Raw genomic sequence first — 18,894 nt, 5'->3', positions numbered from 1 at the left:
TGTTAAACTTGTTGGCACATATCGAAGTACACACAAAAATTACAGTGAGTTGAAAAGTATTTTCCTTTTACTTTTTTCATCAAAAGAAATGCTTTTTCGATTTTAGTGTTAGTTATTTCATCCATTTTTGTTAACTAACTGTTCACCCTGTCGTGGTGTCTTTTTTCATGTGGGAAGCCCCACGCAAATGAGATGTTGCATCTCAAGGGATCGGAGAGACTTGCCACGCATTCAGGTAAATAAATAATCCCCGTGGCATTTAAGAGTTCACATTTCAGTCATGATTACTTGATTACAGTTATGATTAAAATGGGAAAATAAAATCTCACGCGCACAAAAACTTTGGGAACACCTGTTAAAAAAAGAGGGGGGGAAAACTATTCGCAGCTGTAGTGAAATCATTAGGGGTGCAGTAACACTTTTATTCCACATGATGGCGTCATATGTTTTGATGACCGACGGTAACCTGTTTGAGTCAACAATTGAATTCCGTAATTGCATTTAAATAGACAATGAAAATAGAGTGTTTTCAATAAAGCAATAATGCAGGAAGTATTGATTGTATTGTATCAGGTAATAGGTAGAAGGTGGGACATTACAATAACAGATGTCTATTTTATCCAAATTGCGTAATGGTTGACTGTTATCATTTACATAAATTGAACTTTGGAAATGACACGTTGTTGCGTGTGTTTTTTAGGTGAATTCCGTCACCCGTGCCGCCTCATATCATTTATTGCAATGAGTCACTGGCGTAAACATTCACATTGTGTTCTCTTACTGAACCACAACATGTACGATATGCACAAAACAGTGCTTCAAAATACTTGTCACGTCTTTTTAATGATTCCATCCATTATTGTTGTACGTACATTTAAACAAATCAGCCTCACAACCTAGTTAAAAATGAAAATCGCACACAGATCGTATCACCAAATAAGCCTTTTGGTCAACCACAGTTTTGTTTCACCCCGCTCTCGTATTTCCCCCTCCCTTATGTGTGTGTGTGCGTGCGTGCGTGTGTCACATCCTGACACCTGTGTGTAGGTGTGGACCAGGGCACAGGTGCAGGTGCAACCTCCCGGGGCCTATTTTCGTATTGGGACAGATATTTTTGCATGTGTCTACATGCCGAAGTGTGTGTGTGTGTGTGTGTGTGTGTGTGTGTGTGTGTGTGTGTGTGTGTGTGTGTGTGTGTGTGTGTGTGTGTGTACGTGCGCGTTTGTGTTTGTGTGGGCGTGTGTGCTGTGGCTCGCTTGATGGAACCGCACTGAGAGGTATGTGGTTGAGACAGCTAGCTGCTCCCCAGCACCTGGCTTTAATTTAATTTGGCACGTTGTCCTGTTTTTATTTTTGTGAGTGTGAGAGCTAATGACCTCCTTAACATAGAAAGATCGTAGACCTCTGCCAAGGCGGAACTATAGTGCCGAAGAGAGGTAGGTTTTCCATCATTAGCATAGCCGCAAGTGTAATAATCGTTTGTAAGCCGAAGCAGAGATGAAAACAGCAAGTGCTCCTAAAGTGGTGGTCAATTCTGCCTGTGGGTGGCGATAGTAGACAAACGTGAAGTCAAAGCACGTTTATGGGGAAGATATATTAGAAATCTTCCAGGACTCATATCACAAAAACTATACAATACATCCCCCTCCATCGTGGGTACCAGGTTTGCAGGCTTGAAATTTCACAGATTTGTGTGTGTGTGTGTATGCGTGCGCGTCTGTGTGTGTGTGTGTGTGCGTGTATTTTCGTACATTTCTAACTTTTGTTGTGTACAGTGTTCATCATGGCTGTAATTCCACTGTTGGCCAGAAGATGGCGGAATATTGTTTTACACTAAAAATGTAGAAGAAGAGTAAAAGCAGGAAGTAGGCCAACGGTATTTCAAGATCAGGTAAGTTTGTATTGGAAATTCAATTCACAGTCACATTCCAATTACAAGATAGTGTCCACACTTATGCAACCACATTATTTCCGTTATTTGTACTTCCCCTTTGGAATTTTTTTTTTTTTTTTTTTAATGGAGTTTCACAGGTTCTCTGTGACATACGAGTGCAAAAAGTTGTTCAACAATGAAGAGATTTTTCATGTTAGTCAATGGGAGCTGGACACTCAAATTGTTATTGTGCATTCTCTTTGGGTCTGTTGTTTGCAACGAGAGATGTAAAATAATCCACACGCAGGAACAAGGCTTTGTATGTATGTATGTCAGGCTTTGTATGTATGTGGGTGTGCGTTGAGACTGAGCCTATTGTGTGCAGATGGGCCTTTAATGAGCCAACAGCTGGCAGCAAACAGCGCGGCGCTCCAGCCGGCTGCTTGTGCCTCTCTCGCTGACCTATTCCGTGTAATCTAAACGCTCTGCTCTACTTTCTCCTTTTGTAACCAGCCACTTTGTTCAATTCTACAGAAACAAAACAAAACCAAAATTATTGTGAGAAGTCGCGTAGGAGGAGCGAGCGTCAGGCGTGCGTCACACAGACCCGACAAACACACACTTCTATGAACAAGCGTTCTCGCCCACCACCACCTCGAACGCCGCGCCCTGTGTGCCGCCTAATGCTCGGAGAGTCAGCGCCCACGCGAAGAAACAAGTGACACCTTGCAGAGATGTGCACCCACACATGTACACATCATGCACCGCGGCCTCCTTTCCGCCGTTTCAAGCAATGCTGTCTGTTCACAGAATTGTTGACTCGCACAAATGTCGAGTCTGTAATTGATTCTAAAACTATCACACAGTGGTACCTCTACTTACAAACGTCTCTTCATACGAAATTCTCAAGTTACGAAACGCCTCAACAGTAAAATATTGGCTCTTATTACGAAAGAAATTTCAAGATAAGAATGGTAAAAATACAGTATTTGCTGCTACTCGCAGCTCAGATTTTCCTGAAGGTAACATACTGTAGCTATAGCTGTTCTGCCATTGTCTATTAATGAGCATCTTCCTGGCATCCCATTGGCTAAGAAGGACCTTTTACCAAGTGTGTGTAGATCGATAAATAGATAGATATGTGTCTATGCTGCGTCCTCGTCATTCGCCCCTCGGGCCATGAGGTGTTACGGTAGTTTTACGTAAATGTGAATCACCCAAGAAAAGTCTTCACCAGCCGGGCGATGGCTCACTATGCTGATGTTAGCTTTGGACATTTTCAAAAGATTGTTAAAAGTTGACAAAAGCAAACGTCCTTGGATCATTGCAGCACTGTTATTTGTTGTGCAATAATGTCATTGTAACATGTATTTGTTACGTATTTTGATGCGTTTTTATGCTTTAGAAAACATTGATGCCTGAATTTTGGGGACGCTTGGAGCGGATTAGGGGATTTACATGAAAAACGCGTCTCTATTTACAAAATTTTCTAGTTAAGACATTTCTTCCAACAAAATTAATTCCCTAAGTAGCGGTACCACTGTACTTGAAAGAATCATTGCTTGGCTACAGTTGAGTTGTATTCCAGTTTTATGTTACATTCTGGTCAACTAGCACGTGAGCTAGCCACTAACTCTCACTGAGCTAGCTTGCGCCTGGACAGCTGGACCAACCGCAGGGCGACACAATTCGCCGCCGCTAATTTCTGATGGGGCTCTCGCATCATGTGGCTTGCATCTGTATTCAACTGAGTGGCGGAGTGATGTTTAGTGAGACCAAAGCTGCGTCTAATGCAAAAATGTTTGCTTTCCAGTAATGTGTCATTTAGAGGCACTTTCACCTTTATGTCTGGGCATCAATAACTTTTTTTTGCAATGTGCGCTGGGGTTTTCACATAATTCTCATAGTTTTCTTCCTGGTTTCTAAAATATTTGTTTGCCTTAATAAGTGCTACAAAAGCAGGATCCCTCCCCCACCCCCTCATTTAAAAAATTGAGAAAATGCCATGGTGGAGGTCTGTGCTCTCCGCCGTGCCCTTTCTCTTGTAGTATGCAGGGGGTTTTTTTGCAGCTGCCAGATGTGTTTTGCATCCTCTCCCTCCTCCCCCCTATGGTTCCTGCATGGGCGCAGGGCCTCTCTATCGGAGCGCCGGGGCTCCAGGAACCGGAGCACAGCAATGCCTCTGTGTTGCCCAGAGAAGCGCAGCCTTGTCTGGGTTGCTGCATCTGCGGCCCTAGAGGGCAAGCTGGGGGAAGAGGGCGAACTCGGGGATGCGCCTGGAGTGTGCTGGCCTTAGATGTCCTGCATTTCTACTTTATCTTGGACTGAGCCTTGTCATTCCATGACAACTCCATAAATGCCTGGGGGTGGGGGGGGTCGAAAAGAAAAGTCAAGTAAAAAATGTTATTTATAATAATATGCGCCCCTGTAGTCTAAACACAGCATTCTGACTCATAGTTTGTGGAATGTGAATTCAGCAGCAACATCTACCCACTTCTATTCATCTCAAGGGGCGGCCATTTTGCCACTTGCTGTCGACTGAAAATGACATCAGTCAGTTGCTCAGGGAATGACCAATCGTGGCTGACCTGTTTTCTGAGTTTGATCATGTGACGTCTTGGAAGCTGAGCCACGATCATGTTCCCTTTATGGTGTCATTGCTATTCAATCTTCAAAGAGCCAATAGATTTCCTCGTATCAAGGAAAATTCATTCATTCATTCATCTTCCGTACCGCTTGATCCTCACTAGGGTTGCGGGGGTGCTGGAGCCCATCCCAGCCGTCTCCGGGCAATCGGTTGCCAGCCAATCGCAGGGCACACATAGACGAACAACCATCCACGCTCACACTCACACCTAGGGACAATTTAGAGTGTTCAATCAGCCTGCCATGCATATTTTTGGAATGTGGGAGGAAACCGGAGCACCCGGAGAAAACCCCCGCAGGCCCGAGGAGAACATGCAAACTCCACACAGGAGGCCGGAGCTGGAATCGAACACGGTACCTCAGCACTGTGAAGCCGACGTGCTAACCACTGGACTACCGGGCCGCCTATCAAGGAAAATGACCTTGCGTAATCTTTTTAATGCAATTTGACCCCTGACAGGGAAAAGCTAAATGTCACTTCTTATTTCGTATGTATGTCAAAGGAGCGTCACGCTATTTGTGAGCTACGTACGGTTAAACCCATCGAAAATGAGGACCGTCGCTACCTGTTGATGGCGCTTCCTGCCAATTCTGGAACGACTCGAACTTAAACCGCTACTCTGGAAAGGGCTTTTTCAGAGGATGGGGGAGGGGACGCTATTTTCTGTCTGTTGGTCCCGAGTCCATTAAATCGAGGTACCCCACTGTATCATAACCTCGTTCTTTCTCCCCAGAGGGAACACGAATGGGTTAAGGGCGGCTGCGGAGGAGGGCAGCACGTGGCCGTGGGGCCCAGTTGGCTTGCTCACTGGGCTGCCAGCTTATTGGCTCACTTCCCGCACTGCGCACCTGGTCGCCAGTGTGCGTCCGCCCGTGCTAGCCGACACTGGCAGTGCGTGACACGCACATATGCATGCACAGGAAGTGCAGAAATAAGTGCAGCGAGTCATTGTCACAATTGCCACGGAGCAATAGTTGGGGGGGCTCGGGACAGGGAGGATATGGGAGGACAGCGTTTGGCATCCATAAAGAGTAAAGAAATAAATCACATTTGGTCGCACTTGGTTTTCAAGGAAGAGTATTTTCCCCAAGTCTGCGTTGCGTTTGTGTGTGTTGTTGTGCGTCCCTGTCCATATTCTGGTACTGCTCAGAAGGTCGCATCGTGAACATGAGTGTTGTTACACATTTCACGTTGCGGCATGTGAAGTCGGCCTTGCAACAAAAGGCCATTCAAACGGTGTGATTTCACAGAAAATAAATGTTCTATTGAGCTTGGAAGCAGAAGAATTGCTCTCCACGAATTCTATCCAACAGTAAGGGCCCTCCAAATAACGTCAGCAGCGAGAGAAAAAAAATGGTATCAGGCTTTGGGGGCACGAATTCTACCTAGCGACAAGCGACCATGCAAATGAGGACAAAGAACTTGCGAGGTGCAGTTTGAGAATTTAGAATTTTAGAATTACAATGACTCTATAACACACAACTGTCAACTTTTCTGTCCCTTTTCTGTTGTGTGGGGCACTCTGTCTTTGGTTGCAATGGACAAATAATTGTGCTGGGGAGTGTCTACCGAAGAACGAGGACCCGCCAAATATGACACAATCAGGATTTTTGTAAAAATCGCTGATTGGGCACACTGTGCCCCACAAATTTCTTCTTTCTACCTATATTCTTGCTGCTGGAGGCTGTAAATTTCCCCAGTGTGGAACAAATAAAGGATATCTTAAATTTTACTAAGCAGCGTAACATGTAACATAACACACTTCGTCTGGCATCTCCCTGTCCTTTTTCCGCTGTATGCGGCAGTACATTGCCTTGCCCAAACTCATCATGGGAGTACCATAGTGAGCATAACTAGAGCGTGCCACTTTTTTTCCACTGGGCTTTTGGGGCACAAATGATTGCGCCCCATGAATTCTACCTAGCAACAAAACGACATCAAAGCATGTGATTTTGCAGGAACATGTATTATGCTTGAGGCGGTCCGAATTGCTCATCATTAATTCTGCTGAGCAACAAGAAGAAACTCTCCAAACATCACATGTGCAGAGAAAAAGACCATGAAAGGAAATCAAATTTTGTGAATTTATTTTGCTATTGTTTGTTTTTCTGGGTGTGATGTTTCACAGTCACAAATGATCGTGTCAAATTTATTGTTGGTTGAATTTTCATACCGTAATCAAAACACTCCCCGTTCGCTCCTTAAAATGTTTAGTTTACACCTTTTTTTTTTTAACTTGAGCTTTTACCAAAGTTACTTTCTTTTTATGAAAGTTGTACATTTACTCAAGTACTGCTTGCTGACGCAAGGCTGTGTACCTCAAATTGAAAAGACTGCCCATCCTTCATGTGTCATTTCCAGTCGGTCGAATGGATGGCCTCCAGGTATGAATTGTATGTATTTCTCCTTCCCATCGCGACTTTATCTGAGCCGTCCATCTGCATCTGTTGGCGCGCGAGCCACGCCTCGCCACCTTTGCCAGTAAGCCCTCCGTTGCAACACGACGCAACACAGGAAAAGTGTCGTTGCGCAACGTTCGGCTTTCTCAGGTGCCACTCTCATGACACACGTGTACACAAAGAGGACGTGCGTAGATATCGTGTTTTCACAAGCACGCCTCTACCTTTTTTTTTATCCGCAACAGATCTGAACCTGATACTGACCCAGGGCATGTTCCTCTTCATACCAGTGAAGTGAGCCTCGGGATCGTTGTGGAGGATGAAAGATAGAAGTGAAAGATGGTGATGAAAATGATGCAAGCAGCTGCTCTTGAGCGCCCACACTCTTCCTGTGTTGTACATGTAAACTGAAAATATACTCTAAATTCATGTCATAATTTTTTTTCAGAATTTATCTTTGATTGTGTTAAAATAAAATATGAGTTCAGTGTTAGAAGGCAACTATCATCAGTCAGCTGCTGATTTTCCACAAGAACCTTTGACAAGTGCTTGCGGTGTTCGTAAAGTTCACGTCCTCCAAAACGTGTTTTAATTAATTATTTTTTTATTCGTGAACATGAAGTATTATTAGTGCAATGTAACTTGAGTAAATGTTAAAAAATTGCATATTGTGGCCTGGTTTAAAAATGGCATTTTTTTTTGTCATTCATCTGTTTAGGAAGAGTGCACTCCTGTGTTGCCCCTTGGTCGCGCTGGCGGAAAATGACGGCTCCTTTCGTCATTTAAGTTGCCCATCTGGGATCTACCAGTGCACCTTCATGTGATGATGACCATGGAACTGGAAATGTGAGTTATTGCAACAAAAAGTAAAAAAAAATCAACCTAAGCAATGATTTCATCCATGTGTTTGTCTGTTCGAAGCAACTGTAAAATGATGCAGTTTGAAAATTGTGTGATTTGTGTATGTACCACTAGAGGGAGCACACTTTGAGATTCACTGAAAATCACAAAAGAAGAATGTAATGCACACTGTCTTGATGCTTCCAACCCTTTGCCCGTTTGATAGCAGACAATGAACTTCTTTTTAGTCTTGCATAAACTCCTGTTAAAATGTGTCGATTCCGTGATAAGTTCTGCAAGGCTTCTCCTGTTTGGCTAGAATTTTTTGAGCACGTTTTTAGAAACTAAAACCACCTCAAAAAACATCCGGTGGAAACTCTGGCCTGACACCGTCAAGTCAGTTGGTGGAAAACTTTGAGGTGACAATGTGGCCATCCTTGCGGTGTCAGCAGGTTGCATATTTCTATTTGTGTGAACCACTTGCACAGTTACCGTATTCCGATTTTTCATCTGGTTGATGAATCAATTCAGCACTTTTAAAATTGCAGTTTCAAAAATCCAGTCACCCACTTTTTTGTCTATCGTGGCATTTAAGAGGAGAAAAAAAATAATGTAATTGTCTTAGTTGTACGTTATGTTTGACAGTTAGCTGAGACTGGCATAAAACAGGTTGCCGCTTCTTTTTTGAACAATACCCAATAATTATCTGCTAAACTGCTGCTTGTTGCGAAAGGAATTGAATCCGCTGCCACCATCCAGCACGCGTAACTCAACACTTTTTAACTGTGCTAAAAAGTGTTAATTTCATTCATTCATTCATCTTCCGTACCGCTTGATCCTCACTAGGGTCGCGGGGGGTGCTGGAGCCCATCCCAGCCGTCTTCGAGGAGTAGGCGGGGGACACCCTGAATCGGTTGCCAGCCAATCGCAGGACACACAGAAACGAACAACCATTCGCACTCACACTCGCACCTAGGGACAATTTAGAGTGTTCAATCAGCCTGCCATGCATATTTTTTGGAATGTGGGAGGAAACCGGAGCACCCGGAGAAAACCCACGCAGGCCCGGGGGAGAACATGCAAGCTCCACACAGGGAGGCCGGAGCTGGAATCGAACCCGGTACCTCTGCACTGTGAAGCCCACGTGCTAACCACTGGGCTACCGGGCCGCCTGTGTTAATTTCATTTTTTTTAAAAACAAATTACAAAAAAAAATGTTCCCGGGATTTTTGGGGGGGAGGCTGTAACGGATTCATCGCGTTTCCGTCCATTTCAATGGGGAGAGGTGATGTGGTCATTTTACACCACGCGTCTTTCATCAGGACACACGAGGCCACGCCCACTTTGGTCCTTTTGATGACTTTGATGGATGACACAAGTGTTTTCTTCTTGACTCCTTTGTGTAATTTGAAAGTAGAATTTAGAGGAGCCGGTGTTGTTCATTCATCACGTGTGGCGATCATGACGCATTATCATCAATGTGGTGTTTTCTCCTGGGCGGTGATCCATGACTCCTTCTTTTGTCTCCTGTGCCTGCTGCTCTTGATGGGGCTGCTGCGATCGGGACAGTGTCGCCCAGCCCACAACGACGTCTTCTGCAAGGCGCTCAAGTCGGCTGTCCATCAAATAGACGCCATCAGGGAGACCGCGGAGCAACTCCAACTCGTGGTCACAACAATACTACCAATACTTTTTGTCCTTCCTTCCTTCATCCTGCCCCTCAATATATACTCAATCTTACTCTTCATTTGCCTTCCTCATCGCGCTTGGTGTTCCAATGAAAAGCTCCCCAATTGAAACTTGGCCATTTGCATTTCAGCGCAACGAAGGGCTTGTGGAGGACTTGTTGGATGTCCGACTACAAAGTCTTCCTGTCATATCGATCACCGCTTCTCGCTTCCAAACATGGAAGGTAAGCAATTTCAGCCTTGCCAGACACATCAAACATACACAAGGGCAGTCAGTACATTTTTTTTTTGTAGTATTCCCCCATTTACAGTGGTGGGACTGTTACCGCCACTATCATGTCACAATTGTAGAAACCGACCAATGCAATGGGGGCTGCACCACCAACGTGGCACGTTTGTTTTTTCCTCGCAGGCCAACGAATCTCTGTCCCAGCTGTACATGCAGACTCTGGCCTTCAGAATGCACGTGGAGTGGCTCAAGGCAGCCGCAGAAAGTGTCAGCTTGCCCTCCGAGGCTGCGAGGGCCGCCGGTGTTCACCTGCTGCAACTGGCCAGCCTCATCTGGACGGCCCTGATTCAGGTGAGGCGTGAGGACCGACTATCACCACCGAGAGGTTAACATTGGACACCAGAGAGTCCCCTTCAAAAGTATTAAAACAGCAAGGTCAATTACATAGTTTTTGAAGTATGCAGGGACAAGGAATTGTTGACAAACAATAGAAAGGTTGGCAGTTAATATCGGGGCACGTTAAGATTAAGATATCCTTTATTATTATGATTTATATAATATATTATTATTATATGTGGCCGGCGGCCCGGTAGTCCAGTGGTTAGCACGTGGGCTTCACAGTGCAGAGGTACCGGGTTCGATTCCAGCTCCGGCCTCCCTGTGTGGAGTTTGCATGTTCTCCCCGGGCCTGCGTGGGTTTTCTCCGGGTACTCCGGTTTCCTCCCACATTCCAAAAATATGCATGGCAGGCTGATTGAACACTCTAAATTGTCCCTGAGTGTGAGTACGAATGGTTGTTCGTTTCTGTGTGCCCTGCGATTGGCTGGCAACCGATTCAGGGTGTCCCCCGCCTACTGCCCGAAGACAGCTGGGATAGGCTCCAGCACCCCCCGCGACCCTAGTGAGGATCAAGCGGTACGGAAGATGAATGAATGAATATATGTGGCCAATTGGTGGAGCGGTCACCAGTCAGGACTCTCACAGGAAGCGCACCTGTCCTCAGGATTAAAAACTGGTGCATCCTGATTTTTGTTGCCGCTGCAAGTCCAGTTAAGCATGTTTGTGAATTTTCTTTTACACGCCCGCGGCGCGCCTGACAATTTGGTAACTGAAAGTAGACTAGACCTTAGACCGGCTGGGAGCAGGTCTAACTTGTGGCGCTGGTGGTGTAATGAAATTTAGGTGGATTTGATCAAGGTGCAGACAGACGGATCATTCAGCCATGGAGGTCTGCCTTTTAGTTCCTTTATAAACATGCTCTGTGCGCTTTAATCTTCTGCACGGACTCTCCTAGTCTAGTTTTGCTTCCGCAATGTCATAAACTCTGTGCGCCTCTCCTGCAATGAATTTAAAGAGAATGAGAGGAGCCGCTTGCATTGGCCGGGAAGAAAAACTGGCTGCCCTCACTCCCACAACGGCGCAAACGTCACCCATGCATACAGTTAGACTGCGCTCGGTGCCAAACTTGCACTGGGCATGAAAAAATCGACTCGTCGTCAGTCACTGTTTGGGCACAGAGGGACAAACTTTTTTGAGGCTTCGCTGAAGCTAGCACGCTAACGTGCTTTTAGAATGCGGGAGCAGAGGACAGCCTGAGCCCAGATGGGAACCATCGTCCTCAGGTTTGAGCCATGTCACTTGGTCACTGTGCAGCCACAACAAACATCTTCATTCATTGTTTCAAAGTGTTTGCAGCCAGTCAGCTCTTGGTTTTTGCTTTCTTGTGCACTGACACGACATCCCCGCTTTGTGGGTTTCAGATCGACGCGATTGCCCTTCCGCCGCAGCGTTCGTCACTTCCCACGGTCTCCTCTGCGTTTGACGTTCTCCGCTACTCAGTGGAGATGTCTCGCAGATTGAAGGTGTTCTGCCACTGGTCCAAACGGCTCGTACGCCATCTGCACATAAAGGCGCTCTGCTCTTGTCCTCCATCCAGAAGTCCGTGAAGAAGATGAGCGTCATATCTCTTCATCTTACATGCATTCAAACTCTACCTTTTGTTGAGTTGCAAATGACACATTTTTCCCCGCCCGGACCGGTTGGACAGTTGGAGGTACTGAACCCCACTCGTTTCATACATCCATTCACCAAAGTGATATTATATACATGTATTATAATTTTAATTTTTGATTCTTGAAAGATCAACCAGAACCTCAGTCCATTTTTTTGGGCACCCTTTTCTATTGTAAAGTGTACCTTGGCTGGATATAGGTTGAGAAGCACTCGAGTTTACTTTACCCCACACATATTTGCCGCTTCGCTACTGTTGGGGGCGCCCTTGAGTTAGCAAACCTAACAATTCGTGAGTACTGCTTTAAACTAGATTATTGCACATCCTCTTGTCACGGTGCTGCAAGAAGACGGCTGGGCCTGTGGTGAGCCACAGACCAAAATAACCGGTACTCCCCCCCCCCCCTCCACACACACACACACACACAGACTCGCACTCCTCTTGATAAGAGCACACGTGCATCCACCTACACATCAAGTCACACTTGCACACAGTGAGACTTGTTTATGTGACAAAATCCCTACGAGAGAGGTTGCTCAAACTGGACATTTGATGACATCACATTCAGTCAAAGGCGACTTTGCAAATATTTGTTTTACAACTGTCAGTATGACCTGATAGTAGTGCATGAGTAAAATGATCCGTGAGAAAGAAAAGAATCTGCCCTCTCTGACCCCAGTTTGTGCTTCTCATTGGCTTTGCAATAAACCATCGTACCCAAGGTGAAACGACCAATCCGAGACAGAAGGCGTGATTTTTGAGGTGTCAATCTTTTTTGGGGGGGTTGTAGGAGAGATTATTAAAGTGATCTTCAAACTTCCACTTTAACCCTTATGTACCTTCCATTTTCAAAGCACATTGTATGTTTTAATTGCCTGTCTGTCAATCAAGCGATGATTAATCAATGATCAGGGAAGAGGGAAAGTGTAATTTTATAGGTATTTGTTTTGGAGATACAGATCTCACGCCTGTGTCAAGGCACCCTCTAAGTCTTTGTGACTTCTGTTCCGTATGTTGAGGTTGCATGATCTCCTTCCACTTTTTCAAGAATCCCACTTTGACTATTTGCAAAGTTTTCTGCAGCAATCTGTGCCAATGTGGCGGAACCACAGACAGTTCTCGGGACTATTTCAAACTCCCCTGCGTGGACTGTGCCCAAAAAAAAAAAAAAAAATATATATATATATATATATATATACTCCATGTACTGTTTTAAGATTACTGCATGACAAGTGGATAGGTTCTGTCGTAACCTGTGAAAATGTGGTGGCTCCATAGACCGTTGCGATGCCCCCAGAGGAAAATTTCCGTTTGATAGGTTTCAAGATTCCTGGTAGTAGACACGGGCCAAATTTGACACTGAACAGCATCAGTGGTCACATTGACATTTAATAATTTGTCATCATTAGAATTTGAATCTATTTTGGGTCACTTGAGGAAAAGTCACCGAATTTCAGGATGAGATCATGACATTCTGGGGTCTATCAAATGCCAGAATGGGACAAATTTGACCCGAGCAGTGTGTAAGGATGAGGAGTCATTTGAAAGTGTGATCATTTAGCGCAAATTCATTCATCTGCCTTTTCGCGAGCTCTGTCACTTTCGCTCAATGTCGTCTTTTCTCGCTGACAAGCTGGCATAGTGGCATCATTCTAAAACTGGTATTAGGCGTTTCCTGCTGCGTCCGTTAATGTGTGTGTGTGTGCATGTGTGTGTTAGGGGGCGGGGGCGGGCGGAACGCACCTGGTCGCCGCAGCTGTGGGGATCCTAGCAGGGGGGAGAGCGAGCTAGAGGAAGCAGAGGAAGAGCGAGAGAGCGGGATGGGAGGGAACCAAAAGGAGGCCCTGTGTGCTGGAGTGCCGGGCGACCCGCTTGGGTTCAAACGCACCCAGAAATAGGAATTCTTATTTCTCATTATCTTTTAATAATAACTCGGGCACAGATTTGAGACATTGTTATCGATAAATAATAGACATATGTGAGTGAATGACGCTTCCTGTATGGTTTTATAGTTTATCGAGTGCCTAGCCGTAATCAGTGATGAGAAACGCGTTTTATGGTTGGAAGGTCACTTGCAAGTTGTAGTTAGTGTTGTTCGTCCTCTCTCCTGTAGAGGGCGCAGGGAATCGGGTTTGAATTGGGAAAACACAGGTGACGCTCGTCACAAATCAAAAATGATTGTTTTTAATGACGGTATGTCGTGTTGCCACAAGGGTTAAAGGGTGAAATGGGGCCGGGGGGGCCGGGGGGGCGGGATAAAACTTTACTTTTGTTGTTGCAAAAAGTTGAGACAGGAAATGTCAACAGATTGGGTTGGACTTTGTCGGGTCCACTGTGTTGCAGTTGACCACGTGATTCGTGATTATTACTATTAGAGCCAAGATAAGAGGTGACAAACGCGCGTGGTGGCTGACTTTTGTCAGTCAAAGTGCACGCTGTTTCTCCAGGATGTATTGCACATGTACATACACACATAGCCTGGTCCACAGCTGGATGAGCAAGGAGGCGAGAGAGCTGCGAGGTCAGGCGACCGGGTCAGAGGTGACGCTACAGAGAAGTGTGATAGAGGAAAGAGGAACACAAAGGAAGGCACGCGCACGCACACACACACACACACACAGGCAGACAGTTAATGACTGATCAAGACTGCGTCTGCGTCCTGGCTCTTTATCAACATGTCATGTAGGTCAAAAGTCATTAGATCAGACACATGATCAAAATTCCATTCACTTTCATTCAAACTACAAAGTTGTAATGCTTGCTCGCTTTAAGGCTCCTTAGTTTTTTTTTAGTTTTTTTTAAACGCACATTAAGACCAAGTATCCATTTAAATTAACCACAGTGAGAAACTGTGGTAAAGTAAAATAAATGGGGCAAATGATTTCAAAACAGTCCAATATTCTGCTTTTAACACACATCTTATTATAAATGTCAACGGAACCCCCCCCCCCAAAAAAAGAAATAATTTTATTCTTTTTAATTTTTTTTTAATCAATCATGCACCCTGTAACCTGATAACATGATAAGCTGTCCACGGTAGTAACCACTGTCCATCAAAGGGTTAATCAGCCAATGAATCGGTGATTGCAATTATTTTCTGCCAAATGGTCTGCATTGGCCTCAATTCCATACCACTCAGTCATAAAATCGTTCACTTTTTTTTTTGCTTACAAATCAAGACAAAAATAAAACAGCCTGTGTTTCTCCAAACCTGAAAGTTGGCTCACTCCTATGTCGAGGTACCACCCTATTGCCTGTTTATGTCCGTGTTTTTATGGTACTAAGCTTTCCCGTAACGAGAGCATGCCACAAAAACACTGATAAGCTATCTTCCCCTCCTCCTCCTCCTCGTGTGAAAATTGCGGTCGTGATGTTATCAAGATACGCTAAGCGGGACGCACGATCAGCGATGCGCGCTCGTGACCCCGAGTTCAATTAGCCCCGGCATTTGATGCCGTGACCCCTGCTGCTGCCGCTGCCGGGCACACGCACTCAACGGACGCTCCCTCTTATGTCTGCCGCTCATCAATGCGGCCTTTGAAGGGAGCGCGAGGGCCACAAACGGAACATCGAATAGTCCGTCACAAGGGCAGATTGTGAAGAAAAGTTGTTAAAAAGAAAAAAAAAAGTGAGAGACACAAGTCATGTGTTTGTAATGTGTTGGACACGAGCTGATGTCCCACACGCGCCGGTTTTCGTTTTTATGGCACATTCTTGGAATTGGAAAAGAAGAAGAAACATTTTATCAGGCCTTCTTGAGAAAATGAATGCATAAGATTGCAAAATGAGATTCTGGGGTCTTGAAGTCACAGTTTTGTGGGACCTATGCAAGATATTTAGAACCATATTGATTTTTAAAATCGGATATCTGATCTTCTGCTTTCTGTACCTGGAGTCCGATTGGTGGCTGTTTTTCGAAGTGTAATGATGTCATGTCAGACGAATGCGCAACTATTTACTCGATACAATACGTGTGCAGGGTGGCGGGGGGTCACGGGGATGCTCTTGACTGTGTCATCTCCAGCAGCTGTTTCCCTAAAACCCTGCCTCAAAAAAACCCATCCCGCCGCCTCACAATGAAAGCAATACAAAGCAACAGGAAGTGCCTCCCGTTAACTGGGGGCCCAATCAAAGCCATCATTATTCCCTTGTCAGACTTTTGACAGGAAATGGCTTCTCTGGAAAAAAAAAAAGTACAGCAGCTGTGCAGGGAGTGTGCCTTTTATTGTCTCATTGGTCTTTTTTTGGGGGGGGGGGGTCTCTTTTTTAACTCGTCAGTTGGTGTTGACAAAAGACCGCATGACATCATTTGAAGTGATTATTTTTTTTAAAAGGTTTTTATACTTAAGTTATTGTTATCCCCTCACATGGTGAGCTACAATTGATGCACCTGGAGCTACTGTCAGGCACAGCTCACATCCAACATTCAAACACAAACTAGTCAATGTCATGTGCCCCCCCCCCCCAAAACCCACCTCTCGATGTTACATATCTAACACCATGACACTAAATTCTATACAGTATTATCGACACATTTTATGTTCACTGGAGGCATGTTAGACAGGTAATTTTGCAGACAAGTGGGAGGGATGCGCCGCAGTGGGAGTCGTCATAGCCATCTTCAGTCATAATTAAAGCAGCTGCTTTCATTCCTTTTAAATGTGGTTCACTGGTCACAAACTAGAATGTTGATGTGGCGGAAGCACATCTGCGTGATATGTATGCACATGTGCATTGGTGTAGGAAAATTCTAATTTTACAAGAATACATTTAGGATTGGAAGAAATTAAACTCATATGAAAATGAATTCCTTATATTGGGGAGTGAATGTATTTTTGAAGAAAAGTCATTTTCCAACTATACATTTGTAAAAAAAAAAAGTATATTTTTAGAAGAAATTAAATTGTGCATTTTTATTCAATCAAAAATGTTGAATGCTGTCAAAAAATGAAACTCTTGCTGGACCACATTTCACCGCCTTTGCTCCGCTTTCCCAAATCCAGCATTGCTTCGCAAAATGCCTCGCCGAGTACTCGCACCCCTGACTGCACAGACAAACACACACACGATCGCACAGACAAACACGCGGCCTGGCAGCCGTATCTGTATGAGCGGCGCTCGGATTTCACCGCAAAGAGTTCAGGTGAGGCCTAACGCTTGCCAGATGCTGCGGCTAAGTCAGCAGGAGGTTAGCCTAACATCGGCGTATTGTTGTGCAAAAGAGAGAGGTGGTCATCTGGAAACCCCAAAAGCTCCTTTTATGGTCATTATCTAACACCGCGGGTTCCATTAGTGCCAGTTACGACGGTTTAAGATTTTTTTACATACCACGTTCCTCAACTATATCACGGTTCAGCTACTGCAACATCATTGTCCGTATTATCTACGTTTCATGAAAAAAACAAAAACAAACTGATACATATATTTTTTAATGTACAACAGTGGTCATTCGTCATATTTATCAATATTTTCTTAGTACTTATTAACTATAATGGCCTCACGTTTGGAAAAAGGAAGCCACAGACATATCTCAAGGCTCCATCGGATGAATTTTAAACACATTGACAACAGTAAAACAAACACAATAAGCACACATGCAGAACCTGCTGTCAGCCACAGCTCACGCCGAGGCACTCACACTCATTTATTTTGAGGAAAGGGCGTGTTTGTGTGCACACTACAGTTTTAAAGTCCCTGCACAATTGTTGGATGACACCGTGGATTGTTGTTTTTTTTTTTTTAGGGTGTGGGGGTTGTTTTTTTGCACTTATAGCTGGTTTCGAAAGGCACAGAAGTGCATCTTAAAAAAAAGCTAAAATGTGAACGGGCTATGTGTGAATGAGGTATTCAGACAGGGTAAAAGACGAGCTTGGAAGGGAGATAATAAATAGCGGCACTTGAAAGACCGCTGATAAGCTTCAGAGTGAAGGACGCGTCACAAGCCAGAGAGAGATAGGCCCTGACAAAAGCCAGTCGACGACCGTGTTAAATTGATCACATTGTATGGACGGGGCCAGCATCAGCCTTATCCAATCAGCGAGAATATGGCGACCGAATGGGCCTCAATGTGACAGACGCGCCTCAGCGCTTTGTCACATTTGTGTGCGTGTGCGTGCGTGTATGTGTGTTGTAATAATGAGTGTTTAACCACCATAGCGCTGCTCACCTGTGTCAACGCGTAGCGGGACTTAAGTGAGTTAATTATTGCCCTCCAGACGTCTGCAGCGAGTGGGTGGGGCACGGGAGGAACACAAATTGCAGATGAGATAAGCAACCTCTCAAATTTCTACGATTTAAATGGGACAAATAAAGCAAAAGGTTATGTGACGTCATTAAAGTTCACACACCCAGTTCTAAAAATCATCCTTCCCCATTGTAATGGATGAGATGCTATTAACCCATTCCAGTTTCTTAAACACATTAGGAAAAAAAAGAAAAAAAATAACAATCCCATTCAACAGTTTTTGCCCTCTTTAATTCAATGGATATTGTGCTGCTCCTTCAAGTGTGGGTGATTTAGGTCTTATTTGGCTGAGTGAACATTTTGTGTTCGGCTTGGATGCTCCATAAACTGCTCCTCTGTCATGTGGTGTCCCACAGGGTTCAATTCTGAGGCCTCTGCTGTTTTCATTGTACCTGCTTCCTTTGAGTTCCATCTTAAGGAAACATGTTTTAATGTGCTCTACAAATACAGTTGAGTCGAGACGGATAGACGGAGCTCAGTGCCTCATTAAGCTTCATTAGCAGTAAAACCTTTTTCTTAGACAATATGACACAGTGAGATGGATGCTATATGTTAGCTTTTCTTTGGTGGTTACCCTTGAGCAAGCGGACTTTCAGGCAAAGTTCCTGTATCTTGTGGTTTTAAATACTTTGTAATTCTCGTTGCTTTATGGTTAGTTTGACAGTCAACTTGTGTACCTTGTTTCTCACTGAATACTGCATGCAGCTTGAGAACTAAATGGCCGCATGTGCAGGAGGTGTGTAACAAATGAACAAATTCAAATGGTTGTGGCCTTGGTGGAGGTCGACACTCGCAGCATTCGAATGCATGAGACACAACTTCCTCGGGCCTCTTGGAGTTACTCTGGTGGAAGCTGTATTTTTAGCACTCTTGAGTAATAAGGAGCGTATTTCCAGTAAGTGACAGTGCAGCTGGAGAATGTGTGCAGGAAATGTCCATAATATAAAACAATACTCGGGCACG

At 44.7% G+C, this 18,894-nt stretch overlaps 1 protein-coding gene across 1 annotated transcript; it reads left to right on the top strand.

Moving 5' to 3' along the window:
- The first annotated feature begins 8,940 nt into the window (after positions 1 to 8,940).
- Positions 8,941 to 12,757, top strand: LOC127614226 (uncharacterized). Its single transcript, XM_052085427.1, has 4 exons — positions 8,941 to 9,427; positions 9,579 to 9,671; positions 9,860 to 10,027; positions 11,437 to 12,757. The coding sequence occupies exons 1-4, from the start codon at positions 9,035 to 9,037 to the stop codon at positions 11,620 to 11,622; spliced, it is 840 nt and encodes a 279-aa protein (XP_051941387.1). The 5' UTR covers positions 8,941 to 9,034; the 3' UTR covers positions 11,623 to 12,757.
- Positions 12,758 to 18,894: the final 6,137 nt, after the last annotated feature.

The sequence above is a fragment of the Hippocampus zosterae genome, chromosome 14 (genome assembly GCF_025434085.1).
Source record: "Hippocampus zosterae strain Florida chromosome 14, ASM2543408v3, whole genome shotgun sequence".
Classification (NCBI taxonomy): domain Eukaryota; kingdom Metazoa; phylum Chordata; class Actinopteri; order Syngnathiformes; family Syngnathidae; genus Hippocampus; species Hippocampus zosterae.
Note: the sequence above shows the minus strand (reverse complement) of the source record. Positions and strands in the feature narration are given on the sequence as shown.